At 40.5% G+C, this 24,381-nt stretch overlaps 1 protein-coding gene across 1 annotated transcript in view; it reads left to right on the top strand.

Moving 5' to 3' along the window:
* SLC13A2 (solute carrier family 13 member 2) overlaps positions 1-24,381 on the top strand; it is a 121,613-nt gene that overhangs the window by 51,656 nt on the left and 45,576 nt on the right. The window contains exons 4-7 of the mRNA XM_088477810.1: positions 2,671-2,930; positions 7,742-7,931; positions 22,411-22,533; positions 22,811-23,032. Of these exons, the coding sequence (XP_088333936.1) occupies positions 2,671-2,930; positions 7,742-7,931; positions 22,411-22,533; positions 22,811-23,032 (795 nt within the window). The remainder of the gene's footprint in view (positions 1-2,670; positions 2,931-7,741; positions 7,932-22,410; positions 22,534-22,810; positions 23,033-24,381) is intronic.

Below are 24,381 nucleotides of genomic sequence, written 5' to 3'. Positions count from 1 at the left end.
CTTGGAATGAGGGTAAAGTCTCAGCATCTGGATGATGAAAGATCCCAGACATTGCTACCATTTTTGCCGCTTCATCCGCTGCACTGTCACCCAAAATCAAGGGATCATTGCCCTTTTGATGGGCAGGGACTTTAATGACTGCTGCCTCATTAGGATGCAACATTCCCAATTTCCATAATTTCTTAAGCACTGAAACATGTGCCAGGGGTTTATTCAGGTTCTCTACAAATCCATCTGGATGTGTGGTCTGTCTAAAAAGGTGGGTAGGTTCAGTGAATTAAATTTGTCTACAGTCATGTTCTGTTCCTTCTGTGTTTAACGTTGAGACAAAATATATTTGGCTTTGTGGCTTACAGTGAGGTTAGGTCAACTCAATTCCATTATCCATCTCCCAAACCTCTGCTGGGAGACTCCAGGGAGTGTGTCTTGAAGTAGAAGGGTCAATGCAGAGTGAGGGGTCTGTGCCACCAGTGGTCTGAAACCTACAATTTGTTCTGTCACTTTGACAGTGTAATGGATTGCAGCCAGTTGTTTAGCACATTCATCAAAACCTCTTTCTACTGGAGAAAGAAGCCTGGGAAATACCCTAGTGGTCTACTCACAGATTCTACTTGTTGCAGCAGGACCACTGATATAGACTCCGGGCCAGTATGGGCCTGACTGGCCATTTCACCTTCTGGATGTGGAGTTGTTAGCACTGGGGCAGAGGAAAGATTTCTTTTTAGGGTAGAAAATGCCACTTCCTGTGCTTTTGCCCAGCCTTTTAATGAAGGTTCCTCACTTCTTAGCAGTTCATAAAAGGGCTTCGCTTTTGTTGCACTATCCTCTATGAACGCACTCATGAAGCTTGCAACCCCCAAGAACTTGCGTAAGTCTTGTAGACTGCCAGGCCTGGGAAACTTGACCATTGCTTCAATACGGGCAGCCATTATACCTTTTGTCCCATGAGAAATCTTAACCCCTAGGAATATGACCTCTGACCTAGCCAGATTTGCCTTATGAGGACTCAATTTGAGCCCTGCATGAAAAAGGATGCCTAACAATTCCTGTAAAAGAGTTAAGTGCTCCTCAATAGTTTCTGTATGGATGAGTAAATCATCCGCATATTGCAATAGGCAATCTGGTCCTGTATTGTTATATCCTCTTTGTTTACTTATACTATTCATTGCTTTATTCGAACTAACTCGCTCTTTACTTTATAAATCTTTCCTACACTTTAGACCTGATTCAGACCTGATTAAGACCCATTCGCTAGATGCGGCCGCTCGCTCCTTGCGTATGCAAATTTGGCTAAGTGACGGCATGGTAGTCTATAGCAAGGCTTAAGCACGCCCACTATGTCTTGGTGAGTGATCACTTTGTGTATGTTGACGCCATTAGCATATGTTGAGATGCCCACTAGCGCACGTCATCTCCAGGAAGTGTATTAAAACATTGGAACATTGAGGACCAACGGAAGCGTTCGCAGTGCTTGTGGTTGCCTCTACCCTACCGCAAGCACTGCGAGGATTTCAGTGTAAAAAAAAGGCTGGTGACGTGTACTACGATGCTGCCTCTTAATTATGCATGCCTCTGAAACGGCATTGAAACGCTCAGTCACTCCTGCCCCTGTTACCACCCACAAATGGCCTATCATGTCACTCATTCCACTGGGCTGTCTTTACAGGGCGAGCGAGCGGTTTCCGATTGCTATGAGTAGTTTACACGCGCGCACTGCGATACATATGCATGCGCAGATTAGCGAACATCGGCAGGAACGAGCGGACGCTTGCTAGCGAATGGGTTTGAATGAGCTCCTTAGTCCTTTCATCACATGAAATAACATAAAACACCCACAGAGTTCTCTTTATAATATTTACTATATCAAAATAGGATTGCTCAGTACATACATAAACCTGATACAAATAACTACAAAATGATATATTCAATTACACATATAAAATACAGTTTACATATATATGTATATCCTAATGGTTCAATATAAGCAATGTAATATAATAGCAAAGATACTTATGTCCTTGGAGATCATAGGCCTTCGAACCTCTTCAAAGAACAGTCCCAATGTCAGCTGAGTGTCTTCTTTATTGACAGCAGCGCAGCCTCCTGGGTGTGACTCATTATATATATATATATATATATATATATATATATGCTGATCCTGCACCCACTGCTTCTCCCTGTCATCCTCTCCTTGTCACCTTCTTGCCTCTCTTTGTCTACCTCTTGCCTCTCCCTGTCCCACTCTACTTCTCTCTGTCACCCACTTGCACTTTGCAACTGGGCCCACCACTCACAAGTTCCGCCACTGCACCTGTACACACATTTCCAACAAAATGTGTACAGCTGGTAAGTATGTGCATTTAGTCCTGTGCATGCAATTATACCAAACTTGCATTCTGGATTGGTCCCTATATGTCAATATCCACATGTAATCAAAACAAAAGTGTATTCCCAGCTTGAAAAAGTCTATAACACAAGCTCTTATTCAGTCAATGAAAGATTGCACCACCTACATTCCCAGGCACGCTGCATTTAAATCCTTGTTTAAGACATTGATGACACATCTATTCTCTCCATGTTGTTTCAGTTTAAGTGTATCATTACATAAGCTCAGGCGTAAATTATAAATGCGCACTGACACTTGCATTGTCCCTTGCTTGTTCCTTACAGGTTGCTTCTTGGGTTCATGATTGTTACAGCCTTCCTCTCCATGTGGATCAGTAATACGGCCACAACAGCCATGATGATACCAATAGCTCAGGCTGTTCTGCAGCAACTTTATAACTCTGAAGATAACCTGGAAGAGTATTCACCGGAAATCAATAGCACAGAAAAGAGTGAGGGACACCTGAATGGGAATGTGAACCAGGCCCTTGAGCTGCAGGAAAAACATTACATAGATGCTAACTCACTCAAGGAGGAGAAACCAAGTAAGTTATGAGTTCATTAAAATCTGTGTCTAAATTCCAAAATACTAGCACTAAAGAAGAGGCATTGACAATAATAATAAAACACATCTATAAAATAAGATAAACTATTCTTTACACTGTAAAAAAAATACCAATCTGTAAAACCTTCCTTCTGAAATAAGAGAGCTTCCAAACACTTAGGGGTATATTTACTAAAGTGCGGGTTTTTAGAAGTGGAGATGTTGCCCATAGCAACCAATCAGATTCTACTTATCATTTATCTAGTACCTTCTAGAAGATAATAGCTAGAATCTGATTGGTTGCTATGGGCAACATCTCCATTTCTGGAAACCCGCACTTTAGTAAATATACCCCTTAGGGCCCAAGTTAATGCGAGGCACCCAATGCCCCAAAGCAGGTACCTTTAAGAAGTCAGGTCATGGTGATCATAAAGGAGCTAATTCAGATGCATCTGTGACAGCATTGACACATGGTTGCAGCAGCCTGCTTATTATAATATGAGAATCCACTTGTGTATGCTAAATACCGTTGCATCTAGGGGGAAGTCAATTATCAAGGCTGTGCATGCATGCTGGGCCCTAGGCCTCAGAGTCTGCTTGAAGGTCTGACCAACCTGATGTGCTCCTGCACATATGACTGCAGCCATCTGAGTACTGTGTGTAGAAAGACTTGGTGGGAGACAGAAGTCTCCTATTTAACTCCTAAAGAGAACATGATTAATACCTGCATATAGAAGCTGTTCCAGCATCCTGCACCAGTGCCTACAAGCACCTTACACTCACTGGCTGGTGAGCTGTATAGAACCCCATTGTGCTGAAGCTTCACTCCATTACCAGTGTATATGTAACAGTGAGTACAGCTGTACCCATTATCTATCATTAAAACAACACCACTGGTTAAGTAACTGGGCTGTTCTTAGTCTGTTCTTAGTTTGAGTCATCCTCTGTTGAGTGCCTATATTACTCTGCATGTTACAACACCTGCACACGCATCATATCCAACAGAAGTAAATCCCACCCACTGGTTTTACATCTGCAGCCATCATCATTAGTATCCAGAACTACACTCACTTCATGCTGGGTGCAAAAGATCTGTCAGAAGCAGGTGTCCTATCTGCGTTCCCATGCCATGAATGAGCATGGAATTTGGCTTACATGCCCAAGACACTCCCATGAATAACACTCCCACAACTTCCCTGTATCCACATCGTTGGTGCTGAGCTACCACCCAGAAATACCCATCTCACTGAAAGAGTGTGTACGTATCTAGACGCACTTGCAAACTCCGTCCATATGCATACTTCTTGTCCGAGGCATGTTCAGGCGATTTCTTCCTATGGCACATGCGTAGTCTGCATATATCTGCGAGATCCGCCCACATTTCCACTTGCTTTTGACTCAGAATAAGGCCCAAAGTCTTTCTACTGAAGACAGTACCATCCAATCTCTCAGCATTCACATAACTGATCAGCATAATGCAAGAAATCAGCATATACTGTAGGCACAGAGTTGCCTAGGTTAGTAAATATACTGTGCCAAGTACCTATACTGTATGCCTTCAGTCTCTTTTTTAAAAAAAGAGTATGACTATCTATTTCTTAAAAACTTAAAAGTTCCAGTCTTCTATCAACTGCCGAAAGTCCATAAGAATATCACCAATCCTCCTGGAAGACCGATAATCTTAGGTATATCCTCCATCACGGCCAATTTATACCACTATATAGACCACTTCATCTAGCCACTCCACCAGAGAAGCTATTTAAGGGATACTTTGCAAGTCCTTCAGGTAATGGAAAATTTTGAGTGAAAGAGCACATACAAACTATGCACCAGTGACATAAAATCTCTATATATACGTGCATTGAACATGATGCAGGGTGCGAGCACACTAGATTCTATTTGTGAACATTGACCAATCTGCCCAACAGCCAGATAACTTTATCATGATCAGTATAGATTATATACTAAGCATAATTATTTTTGGTATAAAGGAGACCACTATATACAAACAAATGGAAAAGCATTTTGTACCTAGCTAAGCAAATATTTTTGTCAGGAAATGGAAGGATGATACAATATGGAGCAACAACCCATACGAGACATACCTGATTTGTTGGTACCGCTACATTAACAATCTACAATTTATATAGGATGGACCAAACAAAAAATGTAACTAATTCATTGAATATATCAATAACAACAAAATATACCTGGAGTTCACCACCTCCATGAGTACAGAAGTGGTAGTATTCTCAGACCTAGAAATCTACATAGATCACAGTACTGTAAAAACAAGGACGCAAAGAAAAAAAGGCTGAAGGTGGGTACCCACTAGCCGATATGCTCCATGAGTGATATCGTCTTGTGTTTCCCCGACAGTGATGTGCTCAATGTCATTAATGACATTTGTTGCCCATAGGGTGACGTTCAGTGACGTCGCCCTCCCTCATGCCCGTACTTGCAGAACCTGACAATATCGTCAGGTTGCCCTGCAAGTACGGGCGATGACAGATGCTGTCAAAGAGCAGCGGGAGTGCGCATCGCTGGTTGTTGACGGCATATACTCTGGACGATATTGCGGATGATGAATGATAACGATATCTTTATCATTCAAATTGTCCAATTTATTGTCTAGTGTATACGTGGCATAAGATGAAATTGTACAGACAAAAAAGTTGTTCAAGCACAAAGTGAAGAACTAACCAGGAAATTTCTAGAAAACAATGCAAAGAGGAGAACTAATAAACATAGAAAGAAAAGACCAAGGATTTAGAGTTGACCTTTAGAATGACATATTACACATTACAAATTAATATGACACAACATTGCTGAAAAAGCCATACACCTTTATTTTGTAAGGATCTGACTATCCTGAGTTAGTTTTAATCAATCTGACAAAAGTGTGTAAGTTTTAATGTGTGTTAATAAAGTTGATTTAAGTAAAAAAGAAAAAAAACTGATCCGGACTTGAAAGGACAGCCTTGGATATAATGGGGTAGATGTATGAAAGTGGCACGTTAAGTGCCGCTATAACGCTTCCTGCTTCGCCTCTTTACCGAGGCGAAGCAGGAAGCACTACCGATGAGATGTAAGAACATCTCATCGGCTGGAGAGGGGGAGCATTAACTCCCCCCTCCGGTGCTACCCGTTAGCCTAGTGCTGATGCGCTGTGACTCTGTCCCCGCCGGCTCCACTGAGCATGCGTGGGATCTCGCAAGTATCGCGAGATCCCCGCGTGGAGCCCTGGAGCCGGCAGCCACCGCAGCAGGGTCAGCGCTGTCCCTGCTGTGGGGATAGGCTAGTGCCAGGCTGTAGCTGTCGATAACGACAGCTACAGCCGGCCGAATGGTCAGACGATCTGACCGTTCATACATAGCCCAGGCTATCGGCGCTGCTATCTTGTAGATAGCAGAACCGGTAATAGCGCCTCTGTCATTTACCGCCCAGATCCCCAATTATACATCGAGGAGAAGCGGTATCAGCACACATAACGTGCGCTGATACCGTTTCTGGGCTTCATACATCTCCCCCAATGTGTTATCCTTGAAAAAGTACATTGTATGAAATGCGTTGGCACACAGCGAGTGCAGGTACAACATTATCTTCCCTGCTCCAGCAGCCGATTACCTCCGTACCCTCGCAGAAGAGGTACACAGAGGCTGATTCAAAGAGCAGAGAGAAGACGGTGTCACAGCACTGAAAGGATCTGCTTAAGACACAGCTGACACTGGAGGGAAGGTACCGGGTAAGAATAGGGAAAGTGTCTACCATTCTAATCCCTCATTCGCCTGATGGATGTGACTTTTAACCTACTCCACACAAACCTGTCAAAAAAAGAGTTTAAACATTACAAACATTATTTATTTATTTATTTGGGGGTGCAAATTGGTCAACACTGCAAATATACTGGATACCATAGTCTGTTATGCAAATACATCACACACATTTCTGTTATTTTTAGAAGGTTAATGAGTCGACATGGTCAAAAGGTCAACATACAAATGTACAACACAAAAGAAGTTGACACATGGTTTTTCATGATTTTTTCTTTTTTAGGGTTAGGGTTAGAATTGGAGTTAAAGTTAGGGTAAGGGTTAGAGTTAGGGTTAGGCACTTGAGGAAGGGTAAGGGTTAGGCAGCAGGGGGAGTGTTAGGGTTAGGCACAAGGGGGAAGGTTTGGATTAGGGTTACAATAACAAAAAAAGTGTTGACCTTTTCTGTGTCAACCATTTGCATTTTGATCTTTTAACCCTGTCAACCTAAGTCCATTTAACAGTCAACCTTTTGACCCTGTCGACATTTTATTTAGATACTATCAATCCACAGCCCTTGGTTAGTTTCTTTGGAAACTGCATTGAGATTCGCAATCTTGCTAATCAAATTTAACAGGCCTGACAAACCCCTGTCCTTTCTAATGGTTGACCAAGCCTCTATTGTGGAGGCTGACCACACCCCTTAAGCATGGTTCTCTGCCACTGCATTCCCACTGTGGAACTTTTATGCCCAAGTCTGACACTACTGGTAGTTCTAAAATGATCTGACCTACATACAAAAAATACAAATAATGTAGTTGTGATGTACAGTAGATCAGTTTATTGTCTTAAGAGAACTATATTTTAAATATATATATATATATATATATTTACTGTATATATATATATTTACTGTATATATATATATATATATATATGTACAGTATATGTATATATATAAATTTATATTTAGAATACTTGTCTTCTTGAATTACTGTTTATTGTCTTTGTAATATCCTTTCAGAGATTGCATATGTAATTTTAGTGCTTTGCTTTTTAGGTGTAACTGCAGTTGTGATTGATCTAGAGGATAACAAACTCAAGGAAGAGAAACAATCTATAAGACTACAGAAGCACCTAAAACTATGCAAGGGCATGAGCCTTTGTGTGTGCTATTCTGCCAGCATTGGAGGCATTGCAACATTGACTGGCACCACACCCAACCTTGTCTTGAAAGGACAGATGGACGAGTAGGTACTTTAAGGTTTCAATGAGAGTGCAGGAGCATAAATTTCTATGCTTAGTAATGAAATGCTAAATCAATAAATTCCTCTTAGCCGCTACCCCTTACACAAATCTGATTTTTTTTATTGCTACAGCAGTGTAACAATGTACTGATTAAGAAATAATTGATTCTTTTAATTCCATAGCTTTTTATACTTTGTGCCAAATTGTTGGACTGGGTCATGAAGGGCCCACAAGGTGAATGCCAGGGCACCACTGGGAATTTGGGTAGGTGTGGTTATCAACTGGAGGGGTGTGGACAGTGTCAGAATGAGGCATGAAGAGTCCACTGGTGAACAATGTTAGGGCCCACAAAATATAATGTGTCATACCAAGTGGTAGTGCACTGCTAATGGGGAAATGATCATCTTGTTGAGAAGGAAAAATCAGCCCATGCAGTGAAAAAGTAGAATCTTCCAATTGTATGAGGGAGAGGCTATATATACAGTATATAATATATTACATCTAGGGGTCATGGCCAAATGTCATGAGCCAGTCATTTTGAGAATAAATATTAATGTTGTGCATAGTACACTAACAAAGATGATTAATGGTAATCATTCCACATACATTTTATACTAGTTTTCCCAATAGTATAATAGCACCAGTGACATACCAGCCTGTGCCCTGTCAGTACATTACTGCCAATGCTCCCACACATCACAAAGTGCACCACATACTTGTTATTGTTCTCAAAGAGCAGCCAGTAAGTTACCAATAGAATTGTCAAATATATTCTGGTGATATTATTATAAAGTAAAATGTGTAAATACTTATAGCACCACAAATGTGTTGAACACACTGTAGTGCAGCCAGTTCACATTATGGCACAATATTGTGCCCCTCAGTTCACATTGTGTCACACAGTGCCCCCAGCTCACATGATGCCACATTGTAGTACCCTCAATTCACATAATGCCACAGAGTGATCTCAGTGCCTCTAGTTCACATGATGCCACACTGTAGTGCCCACAATTCACATGATGACATAGTGACCCCAGTTCACACGCTACTACATATTGCCACTAGTTCACATGATGCCACATAGTACCCATATGTCACATGTTGTCATATGGTGCCCCCAGTTCAGATTATTGGAACACAGTGCCCCAAGTTCACATTATTGCCTCACAGTGCTGCAATGTTCTCACTATGCGTCCCCATTGTTACTCACCTCCCTCTGTGTGGCAGTATTCTCCCAAATCAGCTGATTTTACCTCAAATCTTGGAACCTGCAAGATGCTGAGAATCTACTATGCTGCAGCCATACAACTAGTGCAGCGTGGGACCGGATTTCTCATTCTTCCTCCTTGCTTCTCCTACTTGGCTCGTCCGACCTGTGCTGACAGTATTGTCTTTAGCGGCATCATTTATTTCCTGTGACAAAATATTAATTGATAGGCATCACATAGCTATATAATAAGTGAGAAAGTGTGTGTGGCTGTCTCTCCGTTTGTATTTTATGCACGGCCAGAGTTGAACCTAGCTTCACCAAATTTGGCATGGTGGTGTAGTTTGACCAGATTAGGTATTTGCCTGGGTTTGAATTTACTCAGGGACACACAAAGTCACTCAATCCAATGCCAATAAGACTGGGACAGTCTTAAATTTCACCGGTTCTGTGGTGACTGAGGGTCTCGCTTCATACAGGCACTGTCACAATGCTTTGCAGGCTCATGAGCAACTCAGCACATAATACATTCAGACTGTGGCAGACAGCTTAATCCACAGCTTCTCAAACTCGGTCCTCAGGACCCCACACAGTGCATGTTTTCCAGGTCTCCTCACAGAATCGCAAGTGAAATAATTAGCTGCACCTGTGAATCTTTTAAAATGTGTCAGCCAGTAATGACTACAAATGTGCACCTGCTGGGTGACCTGGAAAACGTGACCTGTCTGGGGTCCTGAGCACCGAGTTTGAGAACCACTGACTTAATCAATCCACAATCTTTGATCCTGGTAAATTTAGCATACAGAGATTACAAACAGCAGGGGAGATTGATCGCAGCCACACAGTCCCCTTCTGTCCGGGAACAGGACTTCAGTCCCGGCATTCCCTCCTGATTGCAGCCCTGCTAGACATGGTCTTCAATGTTGGTCTGCAGAGTGATTTCAGGGGGTGATTTAGCTGTGGACGGAGTGATTATCGGGAACCTGTACATGCGCCTTACCCATACTGCGCATGTGCATGCAGTCCATCAGCAGACTGTCAGGGGGTGGCGATGGCCTCCGTTTCCAAAAATGCCATTTTTGGGGGGGAGTGGAGTGACCAGGATCTCCGTTGGCTGACAGAGATTTCCTAGCCCCTTTTACTCATCTGTGATAACCGGTTTGCGTGACCCCAAGGTCAATCAGCCCGCCAAAGGGATCGCAGATGCTCCGATGCTGCATCCTTGTACGCAGCTCAGATCAGTAATGCATGCAGGAGGTGTGATACCTCCTGCTGCATTACCATGTTACAGCTATCACAGCTGCTAACATGTTAGCAGCTATGATGGCATATCTGTCTGCAGCTGAATAACACCATCTATTCTGCAATGATTTCTGAACTCAAGTGAGTTTGGAAGCTATACAGATTTCTGTTTTACAAGTCAGTCTGCTCCTGATATGGGATGCAGTCAGGAAGCCAACGGTCGAAATGCCGACCGACGGCTTCCCGACTGTCTAATCCCAACAGGGATCTAATGACAGGCATCAAGATCCCGACGCCTGTCATTTTACCTATGTCTGGAGCCCGACGCCCGGCATACCGATCGAAGATAAGCCAGATGCCAGGCACGGACAGCCATGTGAGGGTTAGCTTAGGGGCTTCGGGGGGGACTTAGGGTTTGTCTCACCTCCTGGGAGGGTTAGGGTTAGGCTAGGGAAAGGGGGATAAGGGTTAGGCACCCCCGGGGGGGAGGTTATGGTTAGGCACCCCCCCCCCGGGAGACTTAGGTTTAGGCTGCGGGGAAGGGGGGATTAGGTTTAGGCACTTATATACATGCGTCAGGCGGTCTTTCATATCGATCCCCCTGATATACCCCATTCCAAACGGTATGAGAACATGCCTGTCTGCCCTGTCATTTACTCCTAATTTGTATAGTTATCCATGTTATAGGTGAGTACAATGTAAAAAAAATGAAGACTGCAGATGTATTTCAGGGTTCAGTCTTCAACCCAGGCAATGCCGAGTATCCCAGCTAGTCCATAATAATTCCACAGATGCATTATGATAATTATAAACAACAGTAAAAAACTTCAAAAAATTCTAAGAAATAATACATGTAAAATTATTAAGCACTTATATAGATATGGTGTGCCTGGAATTGTTTTTGGAGTAATTAGTGTTCAGGTAAATGTAAGCCTTTTCAATATTGTGTTTTAATAATTACTCCAATATATGAAATATGATACAGAAGCAAGGTCTTTGAAGTTGAAATGTCTGTTTTAAGGATGAAAGTAGAAACAGTAATTGGTCATATAAATGGACCTCCCATAGGTCCCTCCTGTGTATCAAATCTGTGATCCAAGCTCAATGTGAGCGGTGTTAGTTCAGTGACTGTCCATGGGCTTGCAAAGAGAGTACCAGCAAGTAGTAATTAGAATGAGGCTCTATGCGTTTCTTTGTTTGTTTGACACATTTATCAAAGGTATACAAGTACTTATAAACCTTATGTCTATCTTATTTATGACTATCTTACTTATATCTCTTAATCTCATCATAACAATCTTTCTTATATCCCATTGTGTCCTTTCACTGTCATGATTAACTTATTTTTATCTTCTTGTGCCCCTTCGATTTCTTAACTAACCTAAATCCCCTTATGTCCCCTCACATTGATGAATAACATATTTATATCCCCTTATGTTCCCTCTCTCATGACTTATCCCCTAACTCTGATGACTAAATGCTTATATTATCTTGTATCCCCTCTCTCTCATGACTAATTTGCCTATATCCTCTTTTGTCCCCACATTCTGATGGCTAACTTATCTATATCCCCTTATGCCTCCTCTCTCTGATGACTAACTTACCTTTATCTTCTTATGGTCCCTCATCTGATGACCAACTTGCCTATATCCCCTTATATCCCCTCTATAATATCTAATATACCTATATCCCGGTATGTCCCCGCACTCTGATGACTAACTTACTTATATCCTCGTACATTATGTACCCTCAATCTGATGACTAACTTACTTAAATCCTCCTACAGTATGTCTCCTCACTCTGATGACTAACTAATTTACATCCTCGTACATTATGTCCCCTCACTCTGATGACTAACTTATATCCTTACTTATATCATCATGCAGTATGTCCCCTCACACTGATGACTACCTTACTTATATCCATGTACATTGTGTCCCCTCACTCTGATGACTAACTTACTTAAATCCTCCTACAGCATGTCCCCTCACGCTGATGACTAAATTATTTACATCCTCATACATTATGTCCCCTCACTCTGATGACTAACTTATATCCTTACTTATATCATCATGCAGTATGTCCCCTCACACTGATGACTACCTTACTTATATCCATGTACATTGTGTCCCCTCACTCTGATGACTAACTTACTTAAATCCTCCTACAGCATGTCCCCTCACGCTGATGACTAACTTATTTACATCCTCATACATTATGTCCCCTCACTCTGATGACTAACTTATATCCTTACTTATATCATCATGCAGTATGTCCCCTCACACTGATGACTACCTTACTTATATCCATGTACATTGTGTCCCCTCACTCTGATGACTAACTTACTTAAATCCTCCTACAGCATGTCCCCTCACGCTGATGACTAACTTATTTACATCCTCATACATTATGTCCCCTCACTCTGATGACTAACTTATATCCGTACTTATATCCTTGTGCAGTATGTCCCCTCGCACTGATGCCTACCTTACTTATATCCTTGTACATTATGTCCCCTCACTCTGATGACTAACTTATTTATATCCTCATACAGTATGTCCCCTCACTCTGATGACTAACTTACCTATATCCTCATACAGTATGTCCCCTCACTCTGATGACTAACTTACTTATATCCTCGTACAGTATGTCCCCTCACTCTGATGACTAACTTATTTATATCCTCGTACAGTATGTTCCCTCACTCTGACTGACTTACTTATAATCCTTGTACAGTATGTCAACTCACTCTGATGACTAACTTACTTAAATCCTCCTACAGTATGTCCCCTCACTCTGATGACTAACTTATTTACATCCTTGTACATTATGTCCCCTCACTCTTATGACTAACTTACTTATAGCCTCATACATTATGTCCCCTCACTCTGATGACTAACTTATATCCTTACTTATATCCTCGTGCAGTATGTCCCCTCACACTGATGACTACCTTACTTATATCCTTGTACATTATGTCCCCTCACTCTGATGACTAACTTACTTATATCCTCGTAAATTATGTCCCCTCAATCTGATGACTAACTTACTTAAATCCTCCTACAGTATGTCCCCTCACTCTGATGACTAACTTACTTATATCCTCGTACAGTATGTCCCCTCACTCTGATGACTGACTTACTTATATACTCATACAGTATGTCCCCTCACTCTGATGACTAACTTACATATATCTTCGTACAGTATGTCCCCTCACTCTGATGACTAACTTATTTATATCCTCGTACAGTATGTTCCCTCACTTTGATGACTGACTTACTTATATCCTTGTACAGTATGTCCCCTCACTCTGATGACTAACTTACTTATATCCTCATACAGTATGTCCCCTCACTCTGATGACTAACTTATTTACATCCTCATACATTATGTCCCCTCACTCTGATGACTAACTTATATCCTTAATTATATCCTCGTGCAGAATGTACCCTCACAAAGATTACTACCTTACTTATATCCTTGTACATTATGTCCCCTCACTCTGATGACTAACTTATTTATATCCTCGTACAGTATGTCCCCTCACTCTGATGACTAACTTACTTATATCCTCGTACAGTATGTCCCCTCACTCTGATGACTGACTTACTTATATCTTCATAAAGTATGTCCCCTCATGCTGATGACTAACTTATTTACATCCTCGAACATTATGTCCCCTCACTCTTATGACTAACTTACTTATATCCTCATACGTTATGTCCCCTCACTCTGATGACTAACTTATATCCTTACTTATATCCTTGTGCAGTATGTCACCTCACACTGATGCCTACCTTAGTTATATCCTTGTACATTATGTCCCCTCACTCTGATGACTAACTTATTTATATCCTCATACAGTATGTCCTCTCACTCTGATGACTAACTTACTTATATCCTTGTACATTATGTCTCCTCACTCTGATGACTAACTTATTTATATCCTTGTACAGTATGTCCCCTCACTCTGATGACTAACTTACATATATCTTCATACAGTATGTCCCCTCACTCTGATGACTAACTTACTTATATCCTTGTACATTATGTCCCCTCACTCTGATGACTAACTTAATTATATCCTCGTACAGTATGTTCCCTCACTCTGATGACTAACTTACATATATCTTCGTACAGTATGTCCCCTCACTCTGATGACTAACTTACTTATATCCTTGTACATTATGTCCCCTCACTCTGATGACTAACTTACTTATATCCTCGTACATTATGTCCCCTCAATCTGATGACTAACTTACTTAAATCCTCCTACAGTATGTCCCCTCACTCTGATGACTAACTTACTTATATCCTCGTACAGTATGTCCCCTCACTCTGATGACTGACTTATTTATATCCTTGTACATTATGTCCCCTAACTCTTATGACTAACTTACTTATAGCCTCATACATTATGTCCCCTCATTCTGATGACTAACTTATATCCTTAATTATATCCTCGTGCAGTATGTACCCTCACAATGATTACTACCTTACTTATATCCTTGTACATTATGTCCCCTCACTCTGATGACTAACTTATGTCCTCGTACAGTATGTCCCCTCACTCTGATGACTAACTTACTTATATCCTTGTACAGTATGTCCCCTCACTCTGATGACTAACTTACTTAAATCCTCCTACAGTATGTCCCCTCATGCTGATGACTAACTTATTTACATCCTCGTACATTATGTCCCCTCACTCTTATGACTAACTTACTTATATCCTCATACGTTATGTCCCCTCACTCTGATGACTAACTTATATCCTCACTTATATCCTTGTGCAGTATGTCACCTCACACTGATGCCTACCTTACTTATATCCTTGTACATTATGTCCCCTCACTCTGATGACTAACTTATTTATATCCTCATACAGTATGTCCCCTCACTCTGATGACTAACTTACCTATATCCTCATACAGTATGTCCCCTCACTCTGATGACTAACTTACTTATATCCTCGTACAGTATGTCCCCTCACTCTGATGACTAACTTATTTATATCCTCGTACAGTATGTTCCCTCACTCTGACTGACTTACTTATAATCCTTGTACAGTATGTCAACTCACTCTGATGACTAACTTACTTAAATCCTCCTACAGTATGTCCCCTCACTCTGATGACTAACTTATTTACATCCTTGTACCTTATGTCCCCTCACTCTTATGACTAACTTACTTATAGCCTCATACATTATGTCCCCTGACTCTGATGACTAACTTATATCTTTACTTATATCCTTGTGCAGTATGTCCCCTCACACTGATGACTACCTTACTTATATCCTTGTACATTATGTCCCCTCACTCTGATGACTAACTTACTTATATCCTCGTACATTATGTCCCCTCAATCTGATGACTAACTTACTTAAATCCTCCTACAGTATGTCCCCTCACTCTGATGACTAACTTACTTATATCCTCGTACAGTATGTCCCCTCACTCTGATGACTGACTTACTTATATACTCATACAGTATGTCCCCTCACTCTGATGACTAACTTACATATATCTTCGTACAGTATGTCCCCTCACTCTGATGACTAACTTATTTATATCCTCGTACAGTATGTTCCCTCACTTTGATGACTGACTTACTTATATCCTTGTACAGTTTGTCCCCTCACTCTGATGACTGACTAACTTATATCCTTAATTATATCCTCGTGCAGAATGTACCCTCACAATGATTACTACCTTACTTATATCCTTGTACATTATGTCCCCTCACTCTGATGACTAACTTATTTATATCCTCGTACAGTATGTCCCCTCACTCTGATGACTAACTTACTTATATCCTCGTACAGTATGTCCCCTCACTCTGATGACTGACTTACTTATATCTTCATAAAGTATGTCCCCTCACTCTGATGACTGACTTACTTATGTCCTCGTACAGTATGTCCCCTCACTCTGATGACTAACTTACTTATATCCTTGAACAGTATGTCCCCTCACTCTGATGACTAACTTACTTAAATCCTCCTACAGTATGTCCCCTCATGCTGATGACTAACTTATTTACATCCTCGAACATTATGTCCCCTCACTCTTATGACTAACTTACTTATATCCTCATACGTTATGTCCCCTCACTCTGATGACTAACTTATATCCTTACTTATATCCTTGTGCAGTATGTCACCTCACACTGATGCCTACCTTAGTTATATCCTTGTACATTATGTCCCCTCACTCTGCTGACTAACTTATTTATATCCTCATACAGTATGTCCTCTCACTCTGATGACTAACTTACTTATATCCTTGTACATTATGTCTCCTCACTCTGATGACTAACTTATTTATATCCTTGTACAGTATGTCCCCTCACTCTGATGACTAACTTACATATATCTTCATACAGTATGTCCCTCACTCTGATGACTAACTTACTTATATCCTTGTACATTATGTCCCCTCACTCTGATGACTAATTTAATTATATCCTCGTACAGTATGTTCCCTCACTCTGATGACTAACTTACATATATCTTCGTACAGTATGTCCCCTCACTCTGATGACTAACTTACTTATATCCTTGTACAGTATGTCCCCTCACTCAGATGACTAACTTATTTACATCCTCGTACATTATGTCCCCTAACTCTTATGACTAACTTACTTATAGCCTCATACATTATGTCCCCTCACTCTGATGACTAACTTATATCCTTAATTATATCCTCGTGCAGTATGTACCCTCACAATGATTACTACCTTACTTATATCCTTGTACTTTATGTCCCCTCACTCTGATGACTAACTTATGTCCTCGTACAGTATGTCCGCTCACTCTGATGACTAACTTACTTATATCCTTGTACAGTATGTCCCCTCACTCTGATGACTAACTTACTTAAATCCTCCTACAGTATGTCCCCTCATGCTGATGACTAACTTATTTACATCCTCATACATTATGTCCCCTCACTCTTATGACTAACTTACTTATATCCTCATACGTTATGTCCCCTCACTCTGATGACTAACTTATATCCTTACTTATATCCTTGTGCAGTATGTCACCTCACACTGATGCCTACCTTACTTATATCCTTGTACATTATGTCCCCTCACTCTGATGACTAACTTATTTATATCCTCATACAGTATGTCCCCTCACTCTGATGACTAACTTACATATATCTTCATACAGTATGTCCCCTCACTCTGATGACTAACTTACTTATATCCTTGTACATTATGTCCCCTCACTCTGATGACTAACTTAATTATATCCTCGTACAGTATGTTCCCTCACTCTGATGACTAACTTACATATATCTTCGTACAGTATGTCCCCTCACTCTGATGACTAACTTACTTATATCCTTGTACAGTATGTCCCCTCACTCTGATGACTAACTTATTTACATCCTCGTACATTATGTCCCCTAACTCTTATGACTAACTTACTTATAGCCTCATACATTATGTCCCCTCATTCTGATGACTAACTTATATCCTTAATTATATCCTCGTGCTGTATGTACCCTCACAATGATTACTACCTTACTTATATCCTTGTACATTATGTCCCCTCACTCTGATGACTAACTTATGTCCTCGTACAGTATGTCCCCTCACTCTGATGACTAACTTACTTATATCCTTGTACAGTATGTCCCCTCACTCTGATGACTAACTTACTTAAATCCTCCTACAGTATGTCCCCTCATGCTGATGACTAACTTATTTACATCCTCGTACATTATGTCCCCTCACTCTTATGACTAACTTACTTATATCCTCATACGTTATGTCCCCTCACTCTGATGACTAACTTATATCCTCACTTATATCCTTGTGCAGTATGTCACCTCACACTGATGCCTACCTTACTTATATCCTTGTACATTATGTCCCCTCACTCTGATGACTAACTTATTTATATCCTCATACAGTATGTCCCCTCACTCTGATGACTAACTTACTTATATCCTCATACAGTATGTCCCCTCACTCTGATGACTAACTTACATATATCTTCATACAGTATGTCCCCTCACTCTGATGACTAACTTACTTATATCCTTGTACATTATGTCTCCTCACTCTGATGACTAACTTATTTATATCCTTGTACAGTATGTTCCCTCACTCTGATGACTAACTTACATATATCTTCGTACAGTATGTCCCCTCACTCTGATGACTAACTTACTTATATCCTTGTACAGTATGTCCCCTCACTCTGATGGCTAACTTATTTACATCCTCGTACATTTTGTCCCCTAACTCTTATGACTAACTTACTTATAGCCTCATACATTATGTCCCCTCACTCTGATGACTAACTTATATCCTTCATTATATCCTAGTGCAGTATGTACCCTCACAATGATTACTACCTTTCTTATATCCTTGTACATTATGTCCCCTCACTCTGATGACTAACTTATTTATATACTCGTACAGTATGTCCCCTCTCTCTGATGACTGACTTACGTATATCTTCATACAGTATGTCCCCTTACTCTGATGACTGACATACTTATGTCCTCGTACAGTATGTCCCCTCACTCTGATGAGTAACTTACATATATCCTTGTACAGTATGTCCCCTCACTCTGATGACTAAGTTACTTAAATCCTCCAACAGTATGTCCCCTCACGCTGATGACTAACTTATTTACATCCTCGTACAGTATGTCCCCTCACTCTTATGACTAACTTACTTATATCCTCATACATTATGTCCCCTCACTCTGATGACTAACTTACTTATATCCTTGTACATTACTCTGATGACTAACTTATTTATATCCTCATACGTTATGTCCCCTCACTCTGATGACTAACTTATATCCTTACTTATATCCTTGTGCAGTATGTCACCTCAAACTGATGCCTACCTTACCTATATCCTTGTACATTATGTCCCCTCACTCTGATGACTAACTTATTTATATCCTCATACAGTATGTCCCCTCACTCTGATGACTAACTTACTTATATCCTCATACAGTATGTCCCCTCACTCTGATGACTAACTTACATATATCTTCATACAGTATGTCCCCTCACTCTGATGACTAACTTACTTATATCCTTGTACATTATGTCTCCTCACTCTGATGACTAACTTATTTATGTCCTTGTACAGTATGTTCCCTCACTCTGATGACTAACTTACATATATCTTCGTACAGTATGTCCCCTCACTCTGATGACTAACTTACTTATATCCTTGAACAGTATGTCCCCTCACTCTGATGACTAACTTATTTACATCCTCGTACATTATGTCCCCTAACTCTTATGACTAACTTACTTATAGCCTCATACATTATGTCCCCTCTCTCTGATGATTAACTTATATCCTTAATTATATCCTCGTGCAGTATGTACCCACACAATGATTACTACCTTACTTATATCCTTGTACATTATGTCCCTTCTCTCTGATGACTAACTTATTTATATACTCGTACAGTATGTCCCCTCACTCTGATGACTGACTTACGTATATCTTCATACAGTATGTCCCCTTACTCTGATGACTGACATACTTATGTCCTCGTACAGTATGTCCCCTCACTCTGATGAGTAACTTACTTATATCCTTGTACAGTATATCCCCTCACTCTGATGACTAAGTTACTTAAATCCTCCTACAGTATGTCCCCTCACGCTGATGACTAACTTATTTACATCCTCGTACAGTATGTCCCCTCACTCTTATGACTAACTTACTTATATCCTCATACATTATGTCCCCTCACTCTGATGACTATTTTATATCCTTACTTATATCCTTGTGCAGTATGTCCCCTCACACTGATGCCTACCTTACTTATATCCTTGTTCATTATGTCCCCTCACTATGATGACTAACTTATTTATATCCTCATACAGTATGTCCCCTCACTCTGATGACTAACTTACTTATATCCTCATACAGTATGTCCCCTCACTCTGATGACTAACTTACATTTATCTTCATACAGTATCTCCCCTCACTCTGATGACTAACTTACTTATATCCTTGTACAGTATGTCCCCTCACTCTGATGACTAACTTTTTTACATCCTTGTACATTATATCCTTGCACTCTTATGACTATATATCCTTGTACATTACTCTGATGACTAACTTATTTATATCCTCGTACAGTATGTTCCCTCACTCTGCTGTCTAACTTACATATATCTTCGTACAGTATGTCCCCTCACTCTGATGACTAACTTACTTATATCCTTGTACATTATGTCCCCTCACTCTGATGACTAACTTATTTATATCCTCTTACAGTATGTTCCCTCACTCTGATGACTGACTTACTTATATCCTTGTACAGTATGTCCCCTTACTCTGATGACTAACTTACTTATATCCTTGTACAGTATGTCCCCTCACTCTGATGACTAACTTATTTACATCCTTGTACATTATGTCCCCGCACTCTTATGACTAACTTACTTATAGCCTCATACATTATGTCCCCTCACTCTGATGTCTAACTTATATCCTTACTTATATCCTCGTGCAGTATGTCCCCTCACACTGATGACTACCTTACTTATATCCTTGTGCATTATGTCCCCTCACTTTGATGACTAACTTACTTATATCCTCGTACATTATGTCCCCTCAATCTGATGACTAACTTACTTATATCCTCGTACAGTATGTCCCCTCACTCTGATGACTGACTTACTTATATCCTCGTACAGTATGTCCCCTCACTCTGATGACTGACTTACTTATATCCTCATACAGTATGTCCCCTTACTCTGATGACTAAGTTACATATATCTTCGTACAGTATGTCCCCTCACTCTGATGACTATCTTACATATATCTTAGTACAGTATGTCCCCTCACTCTGATGACTAACTTACTTATATCCTCGTACAGTATGTCCCCTCACTCTGATGACTGACTTACTTATATCCTCGTATAGTATGTCCCCTCACTGTGATGACTAATTTACTTATATGATATTACAGTATGCCCCCTCACTTTGATGACTAACTTACTTATATTCTCGTACAGTATGTCCCCTCACTCTGATGACTAACTTACTTATATCCACGTATGTCCCCTCTGTCTCATTACTATCCCTGTATATGTATACTAACTGTCATGACTAACTTATATTTATCCCTTTATGTCCCCTCACTCTCATAACTAACTTACCTATATCCCCATATATCCCCCCCCCATTCTGATGACTAACTTACCTATTTCTCCTCATGTCCCATCATGCCGATAACTAACTTATATTGATTGGTTGCCTCTCTCATGACTAACTTCCTTATACGTATGCCTTTATGTTTACTTACTATCCTGAATAACTTATATCGATTGGGTTTAACTCATTTATGTCTAATTGAGCCATAAATTAAGTCAAACCAATCATTATTTTATGAGGAAAATTTAAACTTTGAAATGAAAGTAGTATGAGGGTGGACTTTTTCTTTTTTCCACCAGGTGTATTTCCAGTTAGACACCCAAACATGCAATGTGGACACATACTCATTAATCAGTTCCCTCAATTGAAATAGGTTGAGGATGCCATGTATACAGAAAGCAGACAAATAGTTACATTTGTGTACTATAAAAAGCTATGCATGTCACCTATATGAAGGAGACTAGGCAGAGACAGGCAAACCAGGCTTATTATTCTGTGAACTGGGGCAAAAAAAAGGGATAAGTTTGTTCACATCTCTGCCGTACATAGTATATTATAAGGTTGTTTGGGAGAAATATAAGTAGGGAATAAATGTAATTAATGAAATGTACAATTTATGATATTAAAGGCTACATTAGTGGCTTATACAGTATATTGTTGGTAAATCTAATAACAAATTTTAACCTTTGAGCTAGTCCAGTTCCAAAGGAACAAAGTAATTTATCTTACATTTTACAAGCAATTTTTGTTAATGAACAATAACAATTCAGTGTTCTTAACCAATGTTATAGTTCCAAAAACCCAGTTATATTTTTGGTTCTCTTTTGTTGATTTGTGGTTAATTCCTGAGAAATGTCCTTTTGTCTTGCAGGCTGTTCCCTGGAAACAACAATATCATAAATTTTGCTTCATGGTTTGGTTTTGCCTTCCCCACCATGATACTGTTACTTGCTCTTTCCTGGATCTGGCTGCAGATCATGTTCCTGGGAATTAAGTAAGTCTATGATGGAATCTTTATCAGGGAAGCACCAAAGATAAATGTGACACTGACAACATAGGAGTAAAGATGTAAAAACACAGATGTACTGTATAGTATAGTATTTTTGTTGTACAAAGCTCTTTCTATGTACCTGCACATCACCATAGGTTTCCTGATGTGGGGATACCAGGATATGTATATGATAGAGATCAGGAGTACCTTTTCTCTACCACCGCTACAACTCTGTAAATTATTAATCCTGATCAACCATGCTGCTTTGCTTGTCTTCTAGTTTCAAAAAGAATTTTGGCTGTGGTGATAACCCAGAACAGAAGAAAAAAGAGAGGCGGGCTTACAAGGTCATCTCTGCTGAGCACAAGAAGTTGGGTTCTATGAGCTTTGCAGAGATCTGTGTTTTGGTTTTATTCATCTTGTTGGTTCTTTTGTGGTTCTCAAGGGATCCAGGTTTCATGCCAGGCTGGGCAACTATCAGCTTTAACAAGCAAGGAAAAGAGTAAGTGTGTACATAACACCAAACTATTCTTATTTTATTCATTAACTATTGCAGTGTCAAAAAAATTGTTAAAAAATGTTCATACAAATAATTATGTTAAATATTATATATATAATAGAGAGAAAGAGAGAGAGAGAGAGAGAGAGGCAGTCGCAGCTTCCAGCTCTTGGAGAATAAATAACATTAAGTCAGAAACCTTGTTTATATATAAATATATACGAGTATTAGAGATGAGCGGTATGTTTTTACTGAGATGCGAACAAACTTGAACTTTGGGGTTCTGAGTAGAACAGAGGCCCTCATTCAGAGGCGGTCGCAAGATGCGAGTGCTCGCTCTGAATGAGGGCGGCCGACTTTTCAAGTGCGGGCTCCTGGTCGCTAGCTAGGCTGTGGGTTAACACCCACAGCGTTAGCGACCGACCAGGTTGATGGTAGCGATGGCCAGGACCATTGCGACCATCGGGGCTTGCGACGAGACCCTAAGGTTGGGTCTCAGCAACCGCAAGCCCCAGGGAGCTTCCTGCTCTGATCGAGCAGGAAGCTCCCCACTGACATCACTGCTGATGTCAGTGAAGCTGCCCACAAAATGGCAGGCGTTCCTTAAGGAAGGCCTCCGTTTGTGAAACCACCCCGCCGCCACGCCTACAAAACGGGTTGAGCTGTCGATCAACATAAACAGCCGCCCCTTTTGTAGTGAGCTCCGGAGCGAGACAATTTCTCTCTCGCTCCGGGGCTTGCGCACGCGCAGTGCGGCCGCTGCGCGTGTGCAGGGCCTCAACATCGACCTGCTTGCGAGCGCTCAGCACTTGCGACCGGGTCTGAGTGAGGTCCAGACTCGTAATTTGGATTACATTTAAGTTCCTCCCTTGTGATTTCAGGTTTTGTGAGGTGGTCAAAATTTACTTGAAATGAATATTATTGATATAAACTAAAACAGATCCAAGTTACATAATTTTGGCTGCTTTTAATTTCTAAAAAAAAATCTAAAAACAAAACAAAACACTTGAAGGTATATACAATTATACACTACCAGCCAAAAGTTTTACAACAACCCAATTTTTCCAGTGATTATGGATATTTCCACAGTTTAATGTTTCAGTGTACTCTAAAATTAAAGCACTTGTATGTTGCTTTGCTGTCACCCTTCTGTCCAGATCATCCCAAACCAGCTTGATGGGGTTTCTGTCTGGAGACTATGCTGGCCACTCCATGATTTGAAGCTGACCAAGTTGGCTCTGACATAACCTAGATGTATGTTTGGTTCATTACTTGTTGTATGATGAACCCTTAGACAACTAGGAGCAGACTAGAGGGTGTTGCATGGCGCTGAAAAATACTTTGATAGACCT

This window comes from Taudactylus pleione, unplaced genomic scaffold (genome assembly GCF_031769625.1).
Source record: "Taudactylus pleione unplaced genomic scaffold, aTauple2 ptg000203l, whole genome shotgun sequence".
Classification (NCBI taxonomy): domain Eukaryota; kingdom Metazoa; phylum Chordata; class Amphibia; order Anura; family Myobatrachidae; genus Taudactylus; species Taudactylus pleione.
This window is presented reverse-complemented; position numbering and strand designations above follow the sequence as displayed.